Genomic DNA, 20,591 nt, shown 5'->3' with positions numbered 1-20,591 from the left:
CACAAGTTAATGAAGAGGGCCATGATCACCCAGTTGCCTTCATCAGCAGGCGACTACTCCCCAGAGAGAAGAAATGGAGTGCCATTGAGAGGGAGGCCTTTGCTGTGGTTTGGTCCCTGAAGAAGTTGAGGCCTTACTTGTTTGGCACTCACTTCCGTGTACAAACTGACCACAGACCTCTCAGATGGTTGATGCAGATGAGGGGGGAGAACCCAAAACTGTTAAGGTGGTCCATTTCCCTACAGGGGATGGACTTCACAGTGGAGCACAGACCTGGGACTGCTCATGCCAATGCAGATGGCCTTTCCAGGTTTTTCCACTTAGCTGATGAGGACTACCAGGGTGTAGGTTAGTACCCATCACCTTTCATCTGGGGGGGGGGCAGTGTAGGAAAGTCCTTTTTTTTGCCTGATCACCCCCACTCTTTCTGGATAGGTACTGGTGGTTACTGACTCTTGGCTGTGCCCTGGGTACTGCTTACCAGTCCCAGGGCCAGTGCTCTGTGTAAAATGGATATGCAAATTAGGCTAATTATAATTGGCTAAGTTAACCTACCTATAAGTCCCTAGTATATGGTAGGGCATGTAGGTTTAGGGACCACAGCATAGGTGGTGCACACCTAGGTGCATTGCTGAGGTGCCCAGTGTCATTTTAAAAGCAAGCCTGCCTTGCTGGCTGCTTTTAAATTAAAGTTATATGCAAATTCGACTTTGGAATTAAAGTTACTTCCAAAGTTTTAAACTACCTTATTTTTACATATAAGTCACCCCTAAGGTGTGCCCTATGTGCCCCTAGGGCTGGGTGCCATGTAACTATAAGCAGGGACTTTATAAAAATAGATTTATAAGCCCTGGTGAGGTAAAAACAGCCAAATTCGTTTTTCCCTCATTGAAGTAAATGGCCTTCATAGGCTAGAATGGGCAGACTTTATTTTAAATTTTAAAGTCTCCTTAAATGTTACATACCAAGAATTTGGTATCAAATTGATTGTTATAATAAATCCCACAACTTCCAGTTGTTGGATTTAATATAACTAGTGCAGGTAAAAAGTTTAGACTTTACCTAAAAAGTTGCCAATTTCAGCTCTGCATTGTTTTTGCTGCTGTGCTCTGATTGGCCAGCCTGCAGCAGCTTCTGCCAGGCCACTTTTATGAGGTGTGAAGTGGCCTGGCTTTACACAAAGGAATGTGCTTGGGGGAGAGAATCTCCCCTCAGCAGATGGGGAAGCAGGAAGGGGGAGGGCTGCCAAACTGGTCTTCAAAGGCAGAGAAGGACATCTGGAGCACCCAGCAACACCCCCACATCCTGCAACCCCAGACAGCTAGGTGCCCCCTTGATTAGATTAGGAGAGGGCAGGAGAGGGGTGTGTTTATGATTTTTAGCCACACCAGTGGGTGGGCTCAGCCAGATCTCTCCTCTAAAAATCAGATTCATCCATTTTGGATTTTTAGAGACTATTGCCTTCTGGGATGGATTTTTGCCACACTTCCCAGGAAGTGGTCATCACAGGGGGACGACCCTGTCCCTGATTGGAGGACCAGGGCCCCCCTGCTTTTCACCCAGGAGCAAGGATAAAACTGGCAGACCTGCACCCACGCCTCAGATCCCCACCAAATTTCAAGAAGAAAGAACTACAAGAAGAAGAAGGACTGCCCTGCTGGACCCCTGGCCTGCACCTGGACCCTGCACTCAGAAAGACTGCACCAGCTGCACACTTGGGCTTCACCACAAGAAGGACTTTGCCTGGCTTCCACTGGTTCAAGGAGGGACTCCCTGTTTGCTACAGGTGAAAAATTGCTAACCAGAGTCCCCTGCACCAACTCCTGAAAAAGTGACCAGCTGACCACTGTCCAGTGGCCAAAAAGGAGTTTGCGCCAGGTGCACTCTGGGAGTTGAAGTCCGCACTTCCCAAGGACCATCACAGAACTTCTGGACCCTTGGGGTGAGCTGTGGACCCCAAAAGAACCTTAAAAGAACATCTGGGTGAAGCCCCAGAAGTTTGGAAAAGATTGGAGAAATTTTAGAAAAAAGCTCCATAAAGTGACCGACTCGACGCGGAAATTCTAGCCGGCTTGCCTCAACCGCGACCCGGCCTGACTTCGTGGTTCGTCCCGGTCAAGAAAAACATCCGAAAAAAAGACTAAGTCCGAACGTAAAAAGTTGACCGGGACCTTCCAGCCATCGTATCCGAGAAGGGCTCCACGGACGTCGGATCAAGATCCAGGTTTACCCCGGTCGAAGGATTTTCATCTCGAAAAAAACGACTAAGTCCGAAGGTAAAAATCACCACCGAGGAAACCGACTTCGCGTATCCGGACAAGGGCTCCAGGAGGTCGGATCCAACTGGCAGGTTCGTCCCGGGGAAGAAAAACATCGAAAAAGAGACTAAGTCAGAAGGTAACTTTTTGACCGAGGCCTCCCGCGACTTGTAGCCGAGCAGGGCTCCATCGCGGTCGGCCTGAAAGTTTGACTTTGCCCCGGTCCTGGTGCAACCAGATGACCCGATTGGCGCTTTTCGTTTCTGAGCGCTAGAAAATAATAATACTTTAAAAATTCATATCTCCGGTTCCCCTGAACCGATTTTAATCGTTTTTGTGTCATTTTAAAGATAAAAATATAAGCTATTTTTATAAATTGGTTTTGGATTTTTAAACTGTTTCCTGTGTTTTATTTAATTACTGTTTTGTGATATTTGAATGCTTTACACTTTGTCTCCTAAGTTAAGCCTTGACGCTCGATGCTAAGCTACCAAGGGTAGAGCTGGGATTAATTTACTGAGACCTAACTGTACTTTTGTGGAGGTTTGTGGCTTGTTGCTAGGTGTAGGTACCTACCTGCCCTATCAATAACCCATTTTCCAACACTGAGACACCGTACTGCATAGCAATTTGCGACTTGCAAATTGCGAGTCGCAGGGACTCGCAATTTGCAAGTCGCAAATTGCTTTTTTGCTACATCTGGCCCCTCGCTCCTTACTTAATATTATTCTCTTTCTCCCAGTATTTTGTTGTTTTTGAGTCAGTCCTTGGTTGGACTCCTCCTCCAGGTTTCTTGAATCGGGCATGTTGTGGTGTCCTGTGCAATTTCCATACTCAGTGGATCTTTTAAAATACCTTTCAAGCAACCTTCAGGATTTTGCAGTTTTTCTGGTGCAGTGGGCCATTGCACAGCACTCTTTATTGCTACGCAGTTGGGTCTCCCTAACATCAGCACTGGTGACGCCATCATCACTGCAAGATATGAAATTAATTTGGCAAGTGCAAGTGTAATTACTTCAGGCAGCTTAACTAAGCCGCTTTTTGTGCAACGTTGTTTTGCATGTTTTTATTTTTTTTATTTGGGGCATTCTGACAATATTGGGAAATCCTAGTGTATGTACATAGACTCCAGGCTCAATGGACACATAGCATTGACCTTAGGTAAAAACACACTCAATGTATTTCCAAATTACTAATTTTGCATCAGGCAAATTAAAATGAACATTGTCATATACTTTGACTTTTCTAAAACTGTGTATTTAAAAAAAAAAATGTTCCCCGTGAAACTGCATTCAGACATCTGTTATATTGACCGCTTTACTCATCGTGCCAGGTATGATAAATAAATACTGTAAACACATTGTATACATTTTAAAAACAGAAAATGTCATAAGTGCTACAAGAGATGGTGAGGAACTTATTGCCTGATTTATAATCATAAAATAGAATGGGATTTAGATATCAGCAGACGGGATATCCATCACCCTTGTGCCAGAATAACCCGTCTGTCTAGTTCTAAATCAGGCCCTTACTGATTCACAACAAAAATATTAGTTACTTCCCAACTAAATCAACCCAGTTTATTCACATAGAAAAACATTTAGGTTTGACTAGAGCAACATCTGTTCAGGGTGGGTTTGATGGACTAGGAGAAGCAGTGATTAATTGCAGTTTCCTCATTCTTTCAAAACGACTCCATCCCCAGATAATTTCAACATGGTAGTGGTTGGGCATACTCAGTGGGGAATGCCTACAAGATGTCAGCCTCTCTATCACATTCTTGATACCCTAATTTTGGACACCAGGCTATACTTACTGTTCAATTTCATTGAGAGTGTCATAATGGCCATCATAGTTATAATCAAACACAGGTCCACTTATCACATTCAGTCCATTTCTTTCAGTAGCATATCCTGGAAGCAGAACATCATGGAGGTGAATCCAGATCACTGAAATAACAAAACATATATGCTATATACCGCAAGTTCTAGTTAGTAACATTTTATAACACATATGACCTTAATTTCACTTTGTGCTGGCATTAATAAGTGTATGTGGGTGTGTGTGTGTGCGCACGTGTGTGTGTGTGTGTGTGTGTGTGTGTAAATGTGTTTTCTATGGTGTCAGGTGTGACTTGCAGGGAAGATAGTCATAACTGAGCATTTGTCTGCATTAAGAAATGGCATGGGTTTAAAATTAAATTCCTCTTCTACCAGGAGAACTTGTTCCAATATAAGATCCCGTTCTACACAGAGATCACAGGACAAGATGATTGATTTATAATGGATGCCTCTTTAAAACCTTTTTTCCCCAGATCTACACAGATTGGTTTGTCATCCCAGTAAAATCACACAGCATCCATATTATCTCGGAAGTACAGGCAACCTTAATTGAGTGATTTTTAATAAAAATGGCCATCCATCGAGTGTTAGCCATTTGGCTGGTTGTCCAACACCTGTGGTCCTCTATTTTATTCTGTGCTTTGTGATCTTTGTGAGACACATTCGTCACAAGAAGACATAAAGTTTGCAACCTAAGCTCGGTCACATAAGGCAATATAAATCGAAGTTTCTTAGCATTATTTACCCTTTGCAATGTTCTTAAAACGTAATTTGCATTCCAATTCTTCATACATGGTTAGACTAAAATGATTAAGCTCTTTTAGGAGGATGGTATAGATATCTCTCTGTTTGAAAAACAAAAACGCTATCCCTTCGTATAATTCGGAGAAATCTAAAATGATCCCTTTTTTGCCATTGCTCTATGATGACTCTCACCTTTCCATCCCCCACCCATGATCCTTCTTCACCTAAGACATTCCTCTTACCCATCCTTCAGTAGAAGGTGCAGGTTGAATCCTCTGCCCATTTCTTGACCTCTCCATCTACAGTGTTTCCACATCGTTTGATGCAGTTAGTAGTAAGATAATAAATGGGCCTTTGGATATCTTACTTATGTCGAGGTTAACGATGTCCCATGCAGTGTATTTTGAAGGCATATCCTGTCTTCACTCTAAATCAGGCCCAACGATTTCTCTAGGCTCACAGATAACAGTTTTTAGCAAGTCCAACATCTATCACTTTCTAACTAGGCCCTCAAAAACTGGACTGTTCGCTTATACCTTTGAGCTATACTGCACTATAATTACCCTTATTCACACATTGAACATATTCTGAATATTTCTGTGATATACTGTAATGGTCCACTGTAAAAAAAAAGGCTATATTACAGGAACATTATAAAACATCCATTTGAACATTTAAGTTAACTGTTATCCTAATTGCTTATTATATTCACTCGACCATTCAGTGCCATTTGGCTATTAAATATTTAGATTCTGTGGGTACTGTTTCTTACTTGCCCTAGCACTACCAGTGGGTTGAGGCACGAGTTTGGTTAGCTTCCAGTTGCAGAGTCAAGAGACACCTCAGAGAGCATTTGTATAAACTTTGGCCCATATTTATACTTTTTGACGCTAAACTGCGCTAACGCAGTTTAGCGTCAAAAAATTTAGCGCCGTCTAACGCCATTCTGAAGCGCCATGCGGGCGCCGTATTTATGGAATGGCGTTAGCCGGCGCAAGCAGACCGGCGCTGCCTGGTGTGCGTGGAAAAAAACCACGTAGACCAGGCAGCGCCGGCGTTGGGAAAAAATGGCGTATGGGCGTCTTAAAATGGGGCAAGTCAGGTTGAGGCAAAAAAATCGTCTTAACCCGACTTGCGCCATTTTTTAACGACGCCCATCCCCCATCAACATGACTCCTATCATTGTAAAGATAGGAGTCATGCCCCCTTGCCCAATGGCCATGCCCAGGGGACTTATGTCCCCTGGGCATGGTCATTGGGCATAGTGGCATGTAGGGGGGCACAAATCAGGCCCCCCTATGCCACAAAAAAAAAAAAAAAATACTTACCTGAACTTACCTTAATGTCCATGGGATGGGTCCCTCCGTCCTTGGGTGTCCTCCTGGGGTGGGCAAGGGTGGCAGGGGGGGTCCCTGGGGGCAGGGGAGGGCACTCTGGGCTCATTTTGAGCCCACTTGTCCCTTAACGCCATGCCTGACCCAGGCGTTAAAAAGCGGCGCAAATGCGCCGTTTTTGGCCACGCCCACTCCCGGGCGTCATTTTTGCCCGGGAGTATAAATACCACGTAAAGGCCTGGGAGTCATTTTTTAAGACGGGAACGCCTCCCTTGCATATCATTAACGCAAGGAAGGGGTTCACGCTAAAAAATGACGCACACTCCGGGCACTTTGGCGCCCGAAGCGTCTAACGCCATAGTATAAATATGGCGTTAGTTGGCGTTAGTTTAGCGTCGAATTTGCGTCGAAAAAAACGACGCAAATTCGGCGCAACCAGAGTATAAATACGGCCCTTTATTTCTGAATAACTGGATCTGGATGTAATGTTAGCTTAGGCAGAAAGCCTTAAGCCTTTGACTTTTCCCTTTATCTTGCGGGTGGTTTTCTCACAAATCTATGCTCTAAATAATTCTTCCATTGCTGCCTGGTATTTTTTTCTTCTCCATATTACTAATGCTTACTAACTCTCTAAAACGAGAAATGAAGTTTTAGCAAAGAAAACAGGGTGTACCTTGGTATCGTTTGGTACGGTAGAGATACTACTAAGTCACCGACACTTGACATTTAAATGCCAATTATCTTTCACTGGAAGTGAGTTTGTCTTAATCACTTTCTTTGACCATCATTACATTTGTGACACACAATACACCAATTTGTAAAAAGACCATGGCACTTTGTACTTTGGAAAAATACCACCACTATAAAGACATTGAAAACGTATCAGTCCCACCCTCAGAATTGGGTTCATTGTGACAATAAGTTGGTGTTAAGGTTTCTTTTATTCTCAACGTGGCACCATGCATGCCTAAGGGAGGTCACTTTTACGTGAACGTATTTTGAAATGAATGATATACAATCAGTTGTCTTGTGAAAATCTGGTTACTTGGTTATTTAATTTCTTTCATGAATACAGTTTAACGCACTGGGTTCTAGGCATATTGGTATCGTTGCCTTTACCTCAGGTAATACAAATTACAACAGCAAATGAAGGAGACTAAACAGTTATTTTTAAATAACATATTCCCTGGTGTCAAACTGAAGGCAATGGGAAGCCGTGTGTTCGGCTTATTACTGAATAGAACAGTTTACTATTCACGGTTAGATGTCTAGGCTCAGAATATTTTCGTTGGATTTCTAGACTAATAGAGATAACGCTGCAGCATTAGTTTTGTCGGATCTTTTTGGGAAGCCTCAAACCATGGGTTTCTGCGTACTAAGCATAAAATACAACATAACAATAAAAAAAAAAACATGCTCGTTCACAAAGTGATAATGGATGGTAGAAGAGCGATTTTGATATGAGATTCAGTGTTAATGTATAAACAGTGCACTTTTCCTCGGCCTTGTCTAGTGCTGTGCCCCGCCCCAACTACGCCCCATTCCCTATCTGAACATAAACACTCCATACTGTTCTACTGGAAAGCAGTATGTACATTATGAGTAAGAACCTTGTCTGCTGTTTCCTGGTGTAGGAATATGTACAGATTTGATGGTTTACCACTGACATTGTACAAATATTGTAAACATGAAATAAATGTGCGTAAAACGGTTAGCAAAACCTTGAAACTCACTTTTAAACTCTTCATACATAGGGACAAAATTACTTGTGATCAAACCATCATACTGCCCAATTGCAGTTTTGTTGAAATCTGCGGAAACATAAGAATAAGCACCAATTGTTACAGCAAAGCAAGTAATTAACATCGTACTACATTAAATTGACTCCGCATTTAAAACTTTACCCTTTTGATTTACAACTTCGAGGACCTATGGGTAGATCATTACTTTCTCTTTTCACATGTAACAACTATCTTAAGATATTCAAAGATTCTGTGCGTGTATTCGTTTATTAATTTAGTTGTGATTTATTTGGCACTACATGCTACTTGCAAGAAACATCAAAGTGAGAAGAGGTAGGAAGACGGGTGGAAAGAGGGGATATAAATACACAACACAATTTTATTCGAATTTCTCCGATAAAACTTACAATCACTTTAAAAATACAAACCATAATATAAATACAATTTAAAAAAACACAGTATAAAATAAAATGTAATATCGCCTCTAAGACAAGCTCATTCATCTTTTAAATACATTTCCTGTATTTATTAATATATTCCCTAAGAATGTTGCCCTTTACATAAATTACCTACACATGCTCTAATTTACTAAACGATATGATTACCCCGATCTATTGCATAATCACCAATGGCCCTAACCATCACCTTTGAATATTTCAATAAAGGAGGCACATCAGGAGAAAGAGTATGGTATCTTCAACAGACGACAATCCACCTTTCCACGAGACAGACTCAGATCTTCATCTTATCCAGTTCACTTGTCGAGGGCTAGGTCCCAAGCGTAACACATTCAACCTACACTTGGCTGCCCCCCATCTTGTAATTTACAAGAAGATTTATTTTATGTTCTGAACCTCTTCAAAATCAAAAATATGCAAACTAAAAAAGGACAAAGAGGAGAACCTTATTACAGTATCCAAATCCCAATCCTGTTCTCTGTTTATATGTTACAAGTCCTTCAGAAAGGCCTCACCTGAAGCAATAGTGGGACCCTGAGTTATAATTTCCCAGATGTCCAATCCCTCCATTTTTATATAGAATTAGAATAATTGTCTTCAGCCATACATTACTTCACCATTTCAAAACAGCAGGAGTTGCTGGAAAGTGAAAGAAGGGAAGTGGTGAGGATAGACAGAAAGTTGTTTGCTTTCCAGTTCCTGTTGCCATAATTATAAGTGTTGTTTCTTCCTCTTAACATAAAGGAGGGAGCTGTTATTGGCCCCTGTGCTGTTATTCTATGCAAAGTTCACTGAAAGTCAATTTTCTAAGTGGCCAATAAAGACCAGTGACTCACGGTCTTGTTCAGTAGATAGTCTTTCACAAAAATCTCAGTGGTACTGGTCATTTTTAACACCCTAGAGCACTTGTACTGGCCTTGATGTTGTTGTCATATGGTGGAGCACAATTTTTTCTAGGCTTCTGGATTGTATGTTTCCAGAATTTTAGCACCAGTTTCTTTCTTACGGACAGGCACTGAAGTGATCCCGCTGTCTGATGCTGATCTCATCAAGTGATGGATTACTTGGTATAATATCTGGGGCCCTGAGCCCTATACATTTTGTTCACAGAGGGGACAATCATGAATGGGACATGTTGTTCCATAGGTAGCCACAGTAAAACACAGAGAAGGTGTGATCTTCTTCCTCCTTCACTTCAAGCACACGACCCAACCATCTTGCCACCTGGTTTTATACCAACTGAAATTGTGTTAGCACCTTCTGCAGGAGACATATACCCGTGCTATTACAATAGTCTAAGCATGACAGTATCCGAGTGACTGCTAAGCATGTATAAGTGTGAATGAGCCTCCTTCATGCTAGCACTGATACAAGGGGTGAGTTAGAGTGCTGGGTCAAATGTGATTTCTAGATTCTTAACTTTCGTTCCTGGAGTTGATGCATCACTCAGTAACAGTAAGAGCCACAACGATAGTTGGCTTGACTTTAGCCTACTAAAAGGGTGATGTTCTTATTCAGGCCAGTGAGGCATAAGTTACTTTTTCACACCCATTCTTGGAAACGAGTTAAGCCATCAGTAATGTCTGCACAGTTCGCTGTATCGTCGTTGTTGATCAAGATCTGCATGTAACCTGCTTAGATCAAGAAAAACATCTTATACTGGTCAATATCATCGGCTATAAGCGTTTTGTAGTCCTTGAAGAGTTATGGGGGCGGGGATAATCTTTTCAGAACCCTCCCAAAATATACCTAAGGTGAGCTTGCACAGATTTATTTGTTCTGCAACCCACATAGAGGAGGTCAGTACCTGTATACATGTGCATGTGTATGTAAGCCGATGGGGAGGGGGGTGGGTGTTTTTGTGAGTGAACGGGGAGAGTGGGTGAGTGCGCGTATGCAGTGCAGGGAGGAGGGGGTGTGAATGTCTGTATGCGGTGCAGGGGGGAGAGAGGGTGTGAATGTATGTATGCGGTGCAGGGGCAGAGGGGTGCCAATGTGTGTATGCGCATGGGGAGGGGAATTGAATGTATGTATGCGATGTTTGTCAGTGTGAATGGGTGTGTAAGTGGGGGGGTGTTTGTGTGTAGAAGTGTGGCAGTGCATGTGTGCGAGTATGTGTATCCTGGTGACCGGAATGCTTATTCCTGTAACCAGGGTGTAAGACTGCCAGCTTTTTCTGGTGATGCAAATGTCAGAAAAATTTTGGCGGTCTCCCACCTCATGATACCACTAGCGGTATCACACCATCCGCCGTGCTGGAGGTCCTCACCTCCAGGCCGCGGAACATGGTAATGTGGCGGGACAGGTGGAGGCTCGGTGGTTTGGCTTCAGCCAAAGCACCAAGCTCCTACTTTGACAGTATTCACCGTCAGCCGGTCAGCGGTGACACCACCAAAGCCGCCCTGGCGGTCTTTGAACCGTCAGGGTGAGGACCTATGTCTTTTCTTTCCACTTCCTTTTCTCTCTTCTGTAGGTACTTGCCAGTCAATCAATACTTCGGTCCATATTTATACTTTTTTAGTGCAGCATTTGTGCCGCTTTTTGAAGCAAAAACGGCGCAAACTTGCAAAATACAATTGTATTTTGCAAGTTTGCATCTCTTTTGCGTCAAAAAATGACGCAAATGCAGCACTAAAAAAGTATAAATATGGGCGTTCATTTTGTCACTTTTAAAATGAGGCTAACATTATTCTTTTGAGGACATTTATCATTCCTTTTCTTTTTTATTATTTATGCCTAATTCAGATCCAGTGCACTAATCACCTAAAGACGAAGGACTGTGAAGTGTGCATGTTCTAAATATTTCACAGGATGTGATGCAACACCTAGCCCATATTTATACTTTTTTTAGCGCCGCATGTGCGTCGTTTTTTGACGCAAAATCAGCGCAAACTTACAAAAACCTTTTTAGCGCCGCATGTGCGTTGTTTTTTGACGCAAAATCAGCGCAAACGTACAGAATACAGACCCATATTTATACTTTTTTAGCGCTGTATTTGCGTAATTTTTTTAAGGAAAAGCGGCGCAAACTTACAAAATACAATTGTACTTTGTAAGTTTGCGGCGCTAAATAAAGTATAAATATGGGCCCAAATGTGCTCCTCCTGCTGCCATAGGAGTGTAGTTCAATTGTGGATGTTTCCACAATTGGCTGGCGGAATGACCCCAAACAAATCAGAGACTCCCTTTTGCATTACCAAAACATGCATTTGCAGAAAGAGGCCCAGAAAGAAGCACAGAATAGCCACAGGCGCCCCTCCTCGTGGCCTGTGTCCTTTGGAAGGGGACATGAAGGGTTAAGTTACAAACTCCTGCAATGGGGTGGAACGAAGCCTTTCTTCTAAGGGAGGACAGGATTGCACTTGTGAGAACAGTGCGGTGACATTTGTTATTGTCATCTGAGACCTCACATTAGGGTGGGTGCAGTCAGAGCTTGCATAGCCCTTGTGGGCCTACTGCTCCAACTTCAAAGTTAGGAGGATCGTAGGCGTGTGTGACGGAGCAGCAGGCTCAGGTGTTGCTTCATGAGTGCATGCTGTCTACTCCATTACACAGGCACTCACATTATCTAGGGAACACACACTTTTATTTGTACATTTGGAGTGTGGCCTCCCTGTGAGAGCAGCCCGGCTCGGCTGGTACATCTGCAACCTCAAGCAATGGGCCCTGTTGACATTATGGGTTATGGGCTCTAGACACGGTACATGTTTTGAGCCAGGCACTGCAAGATTAGCAGCCAAAATGGCAGGGCATGTTCATCCTAATTTGCACCTTCCTCAGAAAAGGTGACCGCTTAACACTGTGGAAGTATAATTTATCATGACTGCCCTGTATAAATCATGCATGTTTCTGCGTGTACATAGTATACATTTCGCATGAATATCATGTATAATTATAAGGGTACTGTATATGCAATTTCGTAGTAAATAATGTATGTATCTCACTATAGAGGGGATGCATGCACTTTAAACAACATAGAAATCTCAATATATAAAGTATATAAACCATATATCAATTTCACAATAAAGTTTATACATCTATATGACCTGTATTGTGCCTCTAATCGCCCACTTCATAAGTAGCTTTAGTATTCTGCCACCATACGACCTGCAGCCCAGACAACTTTTATTTTAAATTTCCTTTACTTAAAAATGGCGTTGCAGAATCATGTTTTGTACAACTAAACCTTCTACCCTTAATTGTTAATGTGGGTGGAGATGGTACTTGTTTTCCATTCTTGTCATTAGGAAGTAAACACATCTGGGGAGTAGCCCACACATGGCTTGAAGGTTTACAACAGAGGAGGGTGACATTTAGCCAAGGTCTCCATTTCGCAACACATTCTCGCCACAGGAAGTCTGACCATGTAGTGCATAATTATGCCCCTGAAGGCTGCAGCCTGTTGTTTTCAATATGCGGCCCTATGCGACCTAGCAAGAGTCCACATTTAGACGTGTACTTACTGGGAGGAAAGAGGAAACCGTGCGTAATGTTCAGGTCTGGTTTGTAGTCGGAGCATTTCTGGCTTTTGACGTCTGGAACTCTAGCATCAGCCAGCAGACAGGGTGGAAACGTAGGAGTGGACACGGCTCCCTGGTAATAGAAAGAGGGAACATCATGCCCACGGTATGGTTAACCAACCGTCCAATATGCTCTCAGGCTTCCTGACGAAATTTTTTTTACATTTAGCATTTTCTTATTTTCATAAAGTAAAAACAAGGCCTACAGTGTGACAGGCGAGCACTAATAGAAATGACAGCAAAGTGCCTGTTTACTTTTACTGCTTCATACAACATCTGGAAAATATATCTATTGACCACACCGAATTATAGGAACCTGTCGATTAATAGGAATGCAGTAGCTTCTCCAAACCTTCTGGTGCATAACCTGTAGCGTCAGGATTTTTATTGGCTTTCGCTGTCCTAGAGAAATAAAGGGAACTGGAAGTCACCGATTTCCTAAACTCAACCCCAAATCGGGTTAAGATAGATCGCAAGTAGACAGAACTAGTGTTTCATTTTTAAATTCATAGCTGCGGGAGTTCTACATTTTTTTCTTAGCAAACTCAACCCCACTTCGGGTTTAAATAGATCACAATTAGACAGACTTACGCCCTCATTCTGACCTTGGCGGTCTTTTCGCAAGACCGCTGAGTTACCGCCGCGGTGAAGACCGCCGACCGCGGCGGTGTGCCGCTGTGCGCATTCTGACCGCTGGGAGCGTTCCGCCGGAAAACCGCCAGCAGCCACACTGGCGGTCGGCGGGAAAGTGGAGACTGGTCAACCTCCACCGCCACGCCAGCAGAACACCGCCCACAGAATTACGACCCACATTTCTGTGTGGCGGTCTTCTGTTGGCGGTCTTCTGTTGGCGGTCACGTCCCTATGGCTCCCGTCGCCTCCCGGAGGACCAACGCACAAGGTAAGTTGATCGTCCGTGAGGGGAGGGGGTGGGGGGGTGTTGTGTGATGTGGGCGTGCATGGGGGTGTGCGTGTGAGTGTGTAGAGGGGGTGTGTGAGTGCGTGTATGCGGGCGGGGGGTGCTGCTGTGTCTATGGGTAATGTGTGCTGTTCTGCAGGTGCGCATGTCGGCATGTATGTGTGCGGGTATGTGTCCCCGTTGTGTATGTGTGTGTAGGGGGTGTGTATATGTGCATGTTGGGGGTGTGTGCATGTCGGGGTACATGTATGTGCATGTCGGGGTGGGGGTGGGGAGGGGGTTCGTACCACCTCTGGGGGGTGGCAGGGGGGTGGAGGGTGTGGGGGGAGGACTCGGGTGGGTAGTGGGGGGTGGGGGAGACCCCTATCAGTGCCAGGGAAGGAATTCCCTGGCCCCGATAGTGCTTACCGCCATGGTTCGCACGGCGGTTCCCGCCCGCAAGAAACCGCGGCGGTAGGCAGGGTCATAATACCCTTGGCGGTCTTGGGACGACCGCCGGGCCGGAGTGCGCAAACTCCAGCCCCGCGGTCATGACCGCCATGGCGGTCGGAGTGGAGAAGTAGCGGTCGGTCGCGGCGGGGACCGCCGCGGTCAGAATGCCATTTTTAATACCGCCGGTCTGTTCGCGGTCCGACCGCCGTCTCTCCGCCGACCGCCAGGGTCAGAATGAGGGCCTTAGTGTTTCATTTGTAAATTCTTAGCGAAGGAGTTCTAAATTTTTCTTAGCAGCCCACTGCCGGTGCTGCTGAATGATGGGCCATTGAATACCAAGGGCCTGAGTGAGATGCTGGCGGAGGGGGATACTCCATCACAAACGTGACGGATATCCATTTCGCGTATTACGATCCCATTATAACCTATGGGGATCATAATATGGCGGACCGGATATCCGTCACGTTTGTGATGGAGCATTCCCTCCACCAGTATCTAAATAAGGCCCTCAGTCTGTCTAGTCTCAGTTCCACTTAATGCCTCTTTCTTCCACCACCCTTTATTTTGTTTTTTTTTAAATCTTAGTATTGCTTGTTTTTATCAACCCTCCTGTCTCTCTTTGTCACTCTTTTCCCATTTGCCTCTTTATTCTTCTTTCTATCTTTTATTACATTTTCTGTGTTCCTCTGCGTCAAAGTCTGATGACAAAATATAAGCCCTAGTCCCTCATCATAAGTGCCAACATCATCAGTAACAACTGGCAAAAATTAAGCACAGACCAGGACCGAGTATTCATAAAAGGTGACATATTGGTCAGTTCTGTTGTAGAAAGACAAGTACTATGTTTCTCTTCAAAACAGAGGGTAACTTGTGAAGGCAACACAATTTATCGCAGTACTGAAACCAAAATGATGGAAAAGGCTTAATAATGTGGATTTTATGGAGCAAACAGCGTTCAGTTTAACACTAAGGGAGAGTGGGAAATTAACAGATAACCAACAGATACAGAACCGCAGTATGAAAGCAAAAAAGGCCTAAATGGTTTAGTACCGTTTATGACTTTATTTGTCATAAATTTGAGCGCAGAAGAGTTAATTTTGGCACTAATAATATAACTACAAAAACATGTTAACAATCATATAAATATCCACGATGATGGCATAACTAGATGGTAAATTGTGGGTGATGTACTAAGCAGCAGTGGCGGCTGCCACAAACCTCGGGGGTGGGCGGGATGGGGTACGGGGGGGGGGGGGGACAATAACATTGAAAATACATTTTTTTTAAACATATCTATCTTTCACCGTAGAGTGCCTTGCTGCTTTCCAGATGGCGTTGGTGTCCCAGCAGTCCATGATACACCAGCACAGGCTCCCCATGCAATCCTGGCGCTGCTCACATGTTACACCTAGCATGAAAGCAGCGCCAGGATTGGTCAGAGTGGTTTGATCTGCCACTCAGACAGTGCACTGGAGTCTGTGCTGTTTCTCCAGCCCGGCTGTCACTCTACTCCTTCACCCCCTCCCATGGCCCATCCCTGCCCCTCCCTGCACATACTGGCTCAGAGCCAGCAGCTGAAAAATAAAACAATAACCAAATATTTTTTGTTTTTTAGCTGCTTGATCTGAGCTAGTGGGATGACAATTCTTCGCCATTGTGGAGGAGCCACCCCTGCTAAGAAGAGTGAACCCTATAGCAGAAGCAAATCAATACAGTATCAGAGTTACACATAATGGACATTTAGCAAAGTCAGATGTGGATAAAAGTATTTGTCATAGTGAGCACTTTCCAAAACCAGTTCACATTCTCCCATTTGGGAGGAGGCTGTCTCTGTAAGCTCAGCATTCCCTTCAGACAAAGTGCGTGTTCTAGAGGCCATGAGTTCGGCAAAGTAGACTCAGCCTTCCAGCCTCCCGAGGTGTGCACATTGAGTGCCATAAATTTGCTAATAACAGCATCTGCTATAGACAGAGTTAAAAAACAGCAGGTATATTGTATTTATCACCATACAAAAATGTTTAGTTTTGAAGTGAGTTACACAAAGCATTGTGGAATGCACTAATTAATTAGGTTCTGAAGTGGACACTATTAGTAATTTTCAGGCGGAGGTGTTTGCTATCTACCTATCAGTAGAAAGAGATATTCAAGTCATTCAGCAAAGTTCCAAAGAAACCAATATAGAACTGAAAGAGCAAGAGTATGGTTCCTTGAAGAGGCCAACATTATCTGGGTACTGGTGTGGATTTTGATTGTGAACACTTATTCAGGAGGAATTTGAACCCACTGAAGACTCCTTATACCCAAACATGTCTTCACAACTATAGTATCTACTACAATACATCTTTCATGCACATGTAAACACACACAAGGTCAGTGACTTGAGCGCTAAAGTGGTGGCCTAAGGCTGAGTACACCATGCAGCATCCTTACATTTAGGAAAAAGGTTGTTGCAAACAGCACACAGAGTTATGTCTATGGAGCACAGGTTACGCCCTTCTTTTACATTCGGTCAACAGCATAGGTTACAGGGGTTACAGGAGTGTGAGCACAGCTGAGTACATCCATCATGAATGTACTGCTTAGATAGTGCTACTAGCTGCCATTGCTCTTGATCTTCACAGTGTGACATGTAAGAGTTAAGAAAGCATACATTTAATAGTGTCTTTTTCAAAAGCTTTCTCTGAATCTGTAGCTGTCTGAACTACCTGAACCAAACTAACTAACTGGCGTGTCAGGTTCTGAAGAAAGTATCTAATCAGATTTGTATTTATTTTGAGATTTTCACTGGCTGAGTAATTCATGCCTTTGCCACAGGGATTTTGTGGTCCCAGATGAGAATGACATCTTTAATATGGGAGAAAAGTCCTCCTGAGAAGAGGTGTTGAATTCCCAGAGTGTTAATCTTAATAGTAATTGCATTTATATAGTGCTTGCTGCCCCTGACAAGGTGTTGAAATGCTATGTAATGAGCAGCACACCACTGTGGGACCTAGTGTTATAGGTAGCCTGGTAGTAAATTATTATTTTTTCCTTGTTGTAGAGTTATTGGGTTATGCCTGTGTTCTCGAGATCTCATGCATTGACTCCAATATATGGGACTTCACTTTATTATAGAAGTAGATAAATCCAAGTTTCATTTGTATAGATTGCTCCATAGTCAGGTGTGGCATCAGAGCTATGAAAGTTAGTGCAAAACAGATCTGAATAATATGAAGTATCATTACTGCTATCATACCTACAACCCCATAGGTGATGCAAGCATGTGCAACATTGACCCTATACCATACACTTCAAGGGCAGTCAAGTTCATGTTGAATATCAACCACAGTTAAAAGGGTAACCTGTACTGCACACTGTGTTCAGTCTGTATACAACAGCTTAGGGAAAACCAAGATCCTCCAAATACTCAAGTCATGTTACCTGCCTAATGCCATACTACCAACAGTCTTTACCTGGATCAAACCCCTCACAGTCACTGAAGCTACATTGAGAAATGAAGTGGCTATGAGTACAAAAGTGGGTATTGTAAACAGTGTTTACTCTATGGAGAGAGTTTACTCTGTATATACTGTTTGCAGTGAAACTCTCATGAGAAATACACTACAGAACAGTGTACACTCTATTCAAAGAGATACTATTCACTTACATTACCAAGGTCTGAAGGTGCTAAAGATCATACTACCTGCATCCTTCATACTGTGGTGAAAATGTTATATAACCCATCTTCTAAAGCAATACAAGCACATGTACACAGGTTAATACCTGGTGCACACAGTCTAGTCTTCTATGTTGTTTAGAAATTGCCATGCTGAGACGATTCTGTCTAATAACCCAAGGCTGCTTACAATACTTAACATCTACTACATGTAATCTTGCCCTGTTGGATACTTTTTTTGCAGAGCCAAAAAACATGTGTGGAGCAAGCTGAACACAAGTCCTCAACTGTCACCTGTACATCGACTTACTCTTCAATACAAAGATTTAGAACGTGTTCTAAACCTCTACACATCTATGATACATTAGGAGCACCTGAGTTTTGTAAACACTTACACCTGGTAGCTGGACACAGGTCCTAAAAAATTAGGTACAAATATAATATAGTAGTTACCCACCACTATGTACACTATAAAACAAACTAACACACTCATTTGATAATATCATCAGTAATGTCATCAGTGATGTCATCAATGATGTTGTTTAAGTTTAGCTTTGGCAACTATAACTGGTGAATTTCTGTGGTTGTTTGAGTTCCAAACATTATTGTTGTCAGTGGCAGATTCACCTAACTCTAATGTAACTTTAACATTTGTTTTTTTCAATGAATTTCTAAGGATGTTTTTAAGCACAAAAAAGATCTTTTTAGCACACCTAATAATTCTGTTACTTTAATCTTTGTTTTTTAAGTGAACTTCTACGTTTGTTTTTCGTAAAGTGATATTTAATTACCATATGTAAAGACAACCATCTGCCGCGCATGGAATTCGGCGTGCGCGGCAGCCAGGCCCTGTGGCAAACCCTCCAAAAGTAGCCAACACCACACTGCCTTTGGCCTTGCACAGCTGGGTTAACTACACTGCTTGGCCTGCCAACCAAGCCCTGTGTCCAAACTCCCAGCAGGCTGCCAACCCCACGCCATGCACAGCCTTTGGCATCCGTGTTATACTTTTGGCCTTTGGGCCCGAGGGCAAAACATATATATTAAGGGGGGTGCAGCCCCCCCTCCACCCACCTTAAGTGGTTCCAGGACCCAATTTCCTGGGGCCAGTTCCAATAAAAAGGGGAGGTGTGCAGCATGGTCCCTCTCCCCAAGCCTTAAAAGGTCCAAGGGACACATCCCAAGCTTTCTTGTGCCCATAGAACCCTATCTTCCATGGTCAAAATCTAAGGTGAGGAGGCATGCAGCCCCCCGAGCCCTCACTGGACTCAAGGAACCCATTCTGTGGGGGTGAAAATCAATAAAAAAAATTGAGGGGGGCTACATGGCCCCCATTTTAGAGCCCTTATAGGCCCCCATCCATGGGGCCAAATATGATAAACAATTGGGAGGAGGTATGCATGGCTCTCCTCCCTTAGCCTCCATAGGCCCTGAGGACCCCATCCCCAGGACCGTGCCTTATTTAACAGGGGAGGTGGGCTCCCCTCCCTCAGCCTATTGTGGTGATCTAATAATAGATGGGTGCCCTGATGCCTACCCAAGGTACCCACCAAACATCATGTTGGAGGCCGCAGAGGGAGCCCCATGGTCCCAGTGTCCGCAGTCAGCTCCACGCATGATGCAGGAGCCGGCATTTCTCCTGCACAAAGGGAGCAGGTACTTACACTGCTCCATCCTGTGGGAGCAATATGTGTTCTTTTTCCCTGCCCGCATCAGTGCAGGCAGGGAAACAGAGCACAAGTTTGCTCCCAGTCGGCAAGAGCATTTTTTATATCTTATGCCGGCTGGGAGCAGACGTAGTGTTTGCTCCCATTTGGCAGAAGATTGGTGTTCCGGGAAGACAAGAGCAAACACATTTCCCTGTCCACAGCACTGCACACAGGGAAACTGCTGTGTTCCGGGGGTGGGCTACCAGGATGCAGTAAGTGAGTCGGCCATAGGGGATGGAGTCCCCGGGGCCATTAAATGCTCAGGGAGGGTGGGATATACATCTCCCCTTCTTATTATCTATTATGGCCTTGGGGATGGGGTCCCTAGGGCCTTTTTAGGGCTCGGGGAGGCAGCCACCCTCCCTGAGCCTTAAAGAAGCCCCAGGGGTTCTATCCCTTAAGGGAGGAACAGGGACGGTGTCCCGGTTGCCCCATCCTGGGGGCACTGTATTTTCCCTTCCCGAGAGCATTGGAAGGGAAGTCTTCTTGTGATTTCACCTGGTGGGAGCAGAAAGCTGCTTCTGCTGAGTGGGAGTACAAAACATAATTGTTTCCACCTGGAAGGTGCAAAAAGAAAGCTGTTCACTCTGGGTGGGAGCAATGCCGGTTCCTGCTACCACCCAGGGTGGGGGCTGGCATAGGAGCTGGCAGGGCTGTGGGGCTATGGGTCACATTTATTCTATTATGTAAGTAGAATGAGATACAAATGATAATAGTGCTTCTTTGAGTCTTAGAATTAATGTGTCATGATCGACGGTATAGAATGCAGCTGATTGATCCAAGAATTCATAGTCTCTAAATCCCTTTTAGGTGGGAAGTTTATCTCAACATGTCCAACTTGTTCCAAGCTTTGTAAGCAGTTGTGGGTTAACTGAGTTTAGCTGAAGTTTGTTGTCGAATCTCGTGTGGGAAAGCAACCATGTGATGATCTGATCATGTCACAAGAGTGATTCTTTGGAATGTGATTCCTTCTGGGTTG

At 43.9% G+C, this 20,591-nt stretch overlaps 1 protein-coding gene across 2 annotated transcripts in view; it reads right to left on the bottom strand.

Annotated features, from left to right (window-relative positions):
* ENPP3 (ectonucleotide pyrophosphatase/phosphodiesterase 3) overlaps positions 1-20,591 on the bottom strand; it is a 709,815-nt gene that overhangs the window by 92,753 nt on the left and 596,471 nt on the right. For both annotated transcript variants that reach the window (XM_069235161.1, XM_069235162.1), the window contains exons 22-24: positions 12,841-12,970; positions 7,911-7,988; positions 4,075-4,207 (exon numbers count right to left, since the gene is read on the bottom strand). In XM_069235161.1, the coding sequence (XP_069091262.1) occupies positions 4,075-4,207; positions 7,911-7,988; positions 12,841-12,970 (341 nt within the window). The remainder of the gene's footprint in view (positions 1-4,074; positions 4,208-7,910; positions 7,989-12,840; positions 12,971-20,591) is intronic.

This window comes from Pleurodeles waltl, chromosome 5, assembly GCF_031143425.1.
Source record: "Pleurodeles waltl isolate 20211129_DDA chromosome 5, aPleWal1.hap1.20221129, whole genome shotgun sequence".
NCBI lineage: Eukaryota > Metazoa > Chordata > Amphibia > Caudata > Salamandridae > Pleurodeles > Pleurodeles waltl.
The sequence above is the reverse complement of the archived record's forward strand: the minus strand, read 5'-3'. Positions and strand labels throughout refer to the sequence as shown.